Here is a 6,679-nt window from a genome sequence, read left to right as displayed (position 1 = left end):
ACAATCTTCTCGGTTTCCATAAAAACAAGGAAAGTGAGTTTATGCAGGACAGTTCAAACTCTTTGCGACCAACCTCCTCCACACACATTTTTACGTCTTATACAGGTAAAACCATAATGAGAACAATACAGGCAAACACATAAGTACCATTTAAATTATTGTACTGCTGCTTATACTTTAGTAAACATTTGATACCAGAGTGTATTTCACACGGCATTCTTTCTACTCCCGTCAAAACAATGTAAAGACCAAAAGATTATGGGGGCAGAGATCTCTCTTTATATAGAGCCAGAGTGAATTGGTTAGAGTGCAATATTCTAGTTAGCTTCTTTAGATGCATTCTTAAGTCCTCTAATCAATGGAGACAAATGCTTGCAGTTCTGGTCCTTTGTATGAGAAAATCATATACAAATCAAATCTTTATATTGTTTATGTAGGCCTTCACTTGCTGCTTTTGCTATGTTTCCTATCATATCGCCTACTGAATCCTTTTCATGGGTCATTTGGGTTTTGGATGATATCTTTTGCATGTGAACTTTGGTTTGCTTTCATGTGGCTGCTCTATCACAACATGGCATGGAAGTTTGTTGGGTATAACACATATCCAGAGAGGCTGGCAGAGAGGTAAAAATAAATGTTTTTTATTCTAATATATTTGTGTAATAATATTTTATATATCTATATTTGGGGTCATACTCCATGATATGTCATCAAGTTAAAAGCGTTCAAAGAGTTCAAGGAAAGAAATGTTTTTCATCTATAATACATATGTTTTATCATAGAATGGTCACCTTATATGTTTATTTCGCTTTGAACATTGCATAAACTTGGGTGTTGTGTTATGTTTTTAACTTGTAGATATAGTGGAAAATCTGTTTCCAAGCTTCCTGCTGTGGATGTTATCATCACTACAACAGATCCGTTCAAGGAGCCTGCATTGATAACTGCCAATACAGTTCTTTCTGTTCTTGCACTTGATTATCCAGTAGAAAAATTTGCTTGTTATATCTCAGATGATGGTGCATCTCCCATCACTTTCTACTCTCTTGTAGAAACTTTGAGCTTTGCCAAAACATGGGTACCATTTTGCAGAAAGTTCAAAATAAAGAACAGGGCACCCTTCATGTATTTCTCCAAAGAAAATGAGTCATCTGATCTTGATTTTGTTAGAGAATGGCAAGATATGAAGGTGATGATGATGTGATTAAAATACAAAAATCAATAGTTCTTGTGTTATTGAATCATCATGCCTCCTTAACATTGTTAAATAATATTTTGTAGGATGAGTATGAAGGTTTCAAGAAAAGGATAAGCAGAGCATTGGAAGAAAAGCGAGTTCCGCCTGATTTCACTTCCCATCATAGTGTTGACGGTTTTGTGTATAGAAGCTCAGATGTTAGAAACCATACAAGTATAGTACAGGTAATAGGGAGAGTATGAGGTTAAAATGATTGTTTATTATGTCTTTGTAGTATAAACTTTAATCAATATAGTAAGAACTTCATACTATTATTTCTTTATATCTACAGGTTATTCATGAAAATAAAATGGTTCATGACAAGGAAGCTGATGCTTTGCCCCACCTGATATATGTTGCTCGAGAGAAACGCCCCAAGGTCAGCCATCATTATAAGGCTGGCGCCATGAATGTCATGGTTAGTAGATTCTTGTTATTTATCTTTCTAGAACTTATTCACAAAGTTTCTGGTATAGATTGTGTTTGAAAAAGTTTTACAATAGTTGTTTGGAAATTTTAATAGTAATGTCAACTATGAAGAATAACATGAAATATATAATATTGTACTGTCAACTATGATATGTTTTCATGGTATTGATTATGTACTATTTCTTAACATGATTTTTACTGATCTGATGTGGTGTTGGGTTTTTAGGCAAGAGTCTCAGCATTGATGACAAATGCTCCTTTCACACTAAATTTGGACAGTGATATGCATGTTAGTGATTGCAGAGCTATACAAGATGCTATGTGTTTTTTCCTTGAATGTAAATCAGAGAAAGAATGTGGTTTTGTTCAATTCCCTCAAGTGTTCCATGGAAGTCTCAAGGATGATCCCTTTGGAAACCAGTTGAAAATACTCGTAGAAGTAAGAAACAATTTACTAGCTTTTTTGAATTGGTTATTCAAGAGCACTATAGCATTTTTTTCCAAGTTATTACATGATTATAGATGTAACAATGGAGATGTTGGGTATATGCAGACTATTGGGAAGGGATCAAATGCACTCCAAGGCCCTCTTTATGGAGGAACCAATTGCTTTCATAGAAGAAAAGGCTTGTATGGGGTGCCACCTAAGATTGATCAACACCATAGGAAAGGAAGTGAAAGACAAAGACAAGGTAATAGCAAATCTTTAGCATTAAATTGGTTTTGAGATTGAAGTTTAGTATATGGCATGTTGTTTTACCAAATTCAAATATTTCACATGAAATAATGATATATATTACTAAATATCTTTTAATATCTTATTGTTCATAATAGTATTGTATATCAATAGTAAATGTTTAATTGTTTTTATATTTAGGTATAATCTTGATATCTTTGCTACATTTTGTTTTTGTTATTGACTATTTGTTGTGTGCTAACAACATTGTAAAATTGTGGGAGCCCTTTGGAAAACTCCCCGAACCTAATAATTATAATTTCAATCCAATTTGAAGAAATCTTTCTAGAAATCACTTTCAGAGTTGCACACCATTTTGTTTTTAGGTGCATGACAAATATAGTGCCTAGTAGATGTTTGAGGCAATTATGATAAGGACTCTCCACTTTTTCACTTTCTTTTATTTGATTTAAGATTTTATTGCACTCAATCCTATAATAATTAATTGTATTTTAAGAAGCCTCATTTGATAATGCATTATTATATTTTATTAAATAAATTCTATTTATAGAAAATGAAATGTGAGGAAAAGTCATGTTGACATGTGGTTGGAATAGCGATTCATAAAAGGCTTATAAAATTTGTTTTATAAACCCTTTAAATATTCAATCAATAACATTTATGATGTTGCCTAAGTAGAGATTCCAGACTTCGCATCATCTTGTTCGTCTGAGGCATTGAGGAAAGCATTTGGAGAATTCGATGTCCTAGTTGAAGCAGCTCGGGTTATACTAACTGACATTCCATGCAATAACCATACTCTTCCTTCCTTGGTTACAAAGGAAGCTTTGAAGGTTGCTAGTTGCAGCTATGAAGCCAAAACTGCTTGGGGCAAAGTGGTAAAAGATGCATAACCTTGTTTTTCTTCTTAAAAATAATTCCTATAGAAAGATTTCTCATCACCTTATATTAATCTTATCCAATGTCCACTATCCATTTGAAATACATATACAAATTTTTGTTTTTGGATTTGATTATGTATGTTTTTTTAGTATCAATTTTTTGGATCACACTTTGCAATCCATCATCAAGATAAGAGAAAGCAAGAATAGAAAAGTGAAATATGTAGACCAATCATCTTTTTATTTTTATTTCCCTTTGGTCGGGCTTGGTCTATATATTTCACTTTTCAATTCTTGCATTCTCTCATCCTAATGATGGATCATGAAGCGTGATCTAAAACATTGATGCTAAAAAAACATACACAATCAATTCCAAACACAAAAATTTACATATCAACTTATATATTATATATTTGATGCAACCCATAAAAATCTTCTAGAGCATAGATGCTAACTCACTTTTGATTGGTTGCAGGTGGGATGGATGTATGGTTCTACAGTTGAGGATGTTATGACAGGAATGAAGATTCATAGTCTAGGTTGGCATTCCATTAGTGTCCAACCAGAGGAACCAGTTTTCATGGGATGTGCAGCAACCACTGGTCCAGATACCCTTGTTCAACAGAAGAGATGGGCTACAGGACTGCTTGAAATATTAGTAATCAAACTCTATTATTTCATTGGACTCAAAAGAGGTATTACGCTGAGGCAGAGGATGTTTTATGCTTATTTTTGCCTATGGGCTATTTGGTCAGTACCAGTTATCTGCTATGCCTTACTTCCTGCCATGAGTCTGCTATATCATAAATCATTCCTACCCAAGGTAAGTTCAATTTCATTTTATTTTAATATCATCTTATTGGTCCAAATTGAAACACGCTATTAACTTATTAGCTACTGGTCTTATCATATGGTTGTGGCATGAACAATATAACATCTTTATAAAAGGATAAGTTTTGAAAAAGTAAGTTAATTTTGACTATTCAACAATTAGACCTTAGTGTGTGATGTTTAAGCCACTCATTTGATTTATTGAGTTGGTGCATCTTTAATCATATTAGTAAATGCGTCTATGTGATTTTAGATGAACCACCCAAACAAGTCAAATCATTGAACGTGCTACTTAAATTATATCATAAAGATTGGCGATGAATCACTCGAACAAGTCAAATCTTAGAATGTGTTGTTTAAACTATATTAAAAAGATGAGCTCACTTTTATTTACAGATTTGTATACCATAATTTTCATTTTTTAACATTAGCTTTACTGCTAATGCAGATTACAGATGTTTCTTTTCCAATTGGACTAGCACTCTTCCTTTCAATGTATGGATATCAACTTGTGCAATACATTCTTCTTGGTTGTTCAGTGAGAGAGTGGTGGAATAACCAATTCATGTGGCTCATTGTGTGCACATCTTCATGGTTCATTGCATTGTTTGATGTTGCAGTGAAGTTGTTGGGATTGTCTGAGACAGTATTTGTTGTGACTCCAAAGGGGTCAGAGGAAGAAGAGAATGGTGATGAGGGTGAGTTTACATTTGATTCCTCTGCATTGTTCATCATACCAACTACAATATTATTATTAAACTTAGCAGGCCTTGCTTGGAACACTGCTTCAATTGTGGGCAGTGTAGATGAGATCAAAGAGAGACTGTTTGCAGAGTATTTGTGTAGTGTTTGGGTCGTCATAAATCTCTGGCCGTTTGTGAAAGGATTGTTTAGAAAGGGCAAGCGAGGCATTCCTTGGAGTGTTATCGTGAAATCTTGTGCTTTGGCTGTTTTATTATACACTACACTGGCCTAATTGCCTAATTCAGTGAAGGGTGTTTTTTCTGTCTATGAATCTCACTTATTTAAATTGTATGGAACTTCCTAGAAATATTCTTCTATCACAGAATGATTTATCTTTCATCCTTTCTAGTGAGGAACTCTTCTTCCATTAACTTTATAGTTTCGTACCATTTTTGAATATGTATTTGTGGTCCACTAATTCTTCGAATAAGAACAATAAGAAAACGACAATCTTTATAATTCTTAGAAACTTGTGAAGATCTCTCTTTCCATGTTTCCTACCATTTCACAATATTATACCTCAGATCTCTATTTTTTATGATTTTCCTGTTTTAGTCATCGCCAGAAATGGAGTGCAATCATCTGATCAAACAACCGAGGCTTTATGCGATTGTAACCAATTTGACCCAACAACACTGTCAAACCCTGGAAAGACTGACAGATATAGCTCCATTGGTTTCGATTCAGCAAATACATCCTCACCTTTGAAGAATTTAGATCGCAACAATGCTTATGTGTTTATCATCCTTTGATCAACACAATGTAAATAATAAGTATCACAATAGTATTTAGCCTACTGACATAAAAAAGTCTATATTATATATTGTAATATTAAATAATATATTAATAATAACAAGTTTCTAAATTTATATTTTATCTTTTTAAAATATAGATAACATGTATTGTTTATAATAAATTTTTGCATTTTACTAATAATTTAAAATGTCATATTCACAATTTTATAACAATGTAGCCTATCAATTTTATAACTTGATGGAAGTGGGTCCTCTTGTTTGTCATATTATATTGAAAGTGAAGAATCGACTAAATTGAAATCACTATTAAGAATGTTCTATTGTAAAACCTCAAATTGAAAATGCTCATAAACAAAGATTTGTTGAATCTATTTTTTTTTTTTTTAATATTTGACTTGCTTTTCTTTAGTTCCCTATCCAATCATTCTAAAAAAAATCATGTTCATCTTAAAATAGGGAGATTAAATGTCACATATTTAATTAAATACTATGCCGTCTTTCGTAAAAGAGAACTTTAATTGACCACAAATTTGTTTGATGGTTGTTTGTCCTTTGCAAACACAGTTTCTGAGGAATTGTCGTTGAACAGTCAATTTGTGGAGGAATGGTAGTTAAACAAGCTTACAACTTCCGTGTTTCTATTGAACTGTCCTATTTGATTATTTTTATTACGTTATTTGTCAAATGATATGCTACACCACAAATATGTCAATTTTCTTTCTTTATGGCTCTAGTAAGACAGTTTTAATGTGTGAATGTTATTGATGAATAGACGGTGGAGTTTATCAATTTATGATATTATCTCATATTTTGATTTTGGCTTGAAAACTCTATATTTTTAAACAACTAACATTTTGTTTATCAATTGACAAGTTGAGAAGTTCAACGCAGAATAGCTTATAAGGTAAAATATTTGTTGAAGGTTTGAAAATAGTTTAGTAAGTTAGGTTGGCTTGATTTTATTAATAATATTATTGTTAAGAAAGTATGAATCAAGCGGATGAGATAAATGAACCATTCACTTTCATAAGAAATGCATTTATACAAGTCGTTAATAAATTATAGGTCATTGAGTTTAACTCAAAAGCTTTATAATTGAATTGTG

General features: G+C 32.4%; 1 protein-coding gene across 2 annotated transcripts; it reads left to right on the top strand.

Annotated features, from left to right (window-relative positions):
• Window positions 1-309: 309 nt before the first annotated feature.
• On the top strand, window positions 310-5,158 carry LOC149554495 (cellulose synthase-like protein H1). 2 transcript variants are annotated; one of them, XM_089828544.1, is made up of 9 exons: window positions 310-624; window positions 859-1,189; window positions 1,282-1,422; window positions 1,530-1,655; window positions 1,893-2,105; window positions 2,220-2,358; window positions 3,051-3,241; window positions 3,720-4,067; window positions 4,524-5,158. In XM_089828544.1, the coding sequence occupies exons 1-9, from the start codon at window positions 359-361 to the stop codon at window positions 5,049-5,051; spliced, it is 2,283 nt and encodes a 760-aa protein (XP_089684670.1). In that variant the 5' UTR covers window positions 310-358; the 3' UTR covers window positions 5,052-5,158. The 2 variants fall into 2 exon arrangements, with proteins under 2 accessions (XP_089684670.1, XP_089684669.1); XM_089828543.1 differs by having other exon boundaries at window positions 3,042-3,241.
• Window positions 5,159-6,679: the final 1,521 nt, after the last annotated feature.

This window comes from Cupressus sempervirens, chromosome 5, assembly GCF_028749045.1.
Source record: "Cupressus sempervirens isolate cs-2001-9-10 chromosome 5, ASM2874904v1, whole genome shotgun sequence".
NCBI lineage: Eukaryota > Viridiplantae > Streptophyta > Pinopsida > Cupressales > Cupressaceae > Cupressus > Cupressus sempervirens.
The sequence above is the reverse complement of the archived record's forward strand: the minus strand, read 5'-3'. Positions and strand labels throughout refer to the sequence as shown.

Excerpts from the sequence above, each read along its gene's own strand:
- LOC149554495 (XM_089828543.1), top strand. The coding sequence starts at position 359 with ATGGAGACAAATGCTTGCAGTTCTGGTCCTTTGTATGAGAAAATCATA. Across the intron at positions 2,359-3,041 it reads AAGTGAAAGACAAAGACAAG|AGATTCCAGACTTCGCATCA; the intron begins GTAATAGCAAAT and ends TTGCCTAAGTAG. Across the intron at positions 3,242-3,719 it reads AAACTGCTTGGGGCAAAGTG|GTGGGATGGATGTATGGTTC; the intron begins GTAAAAGATGCA and ends GATTGGTTGCAG.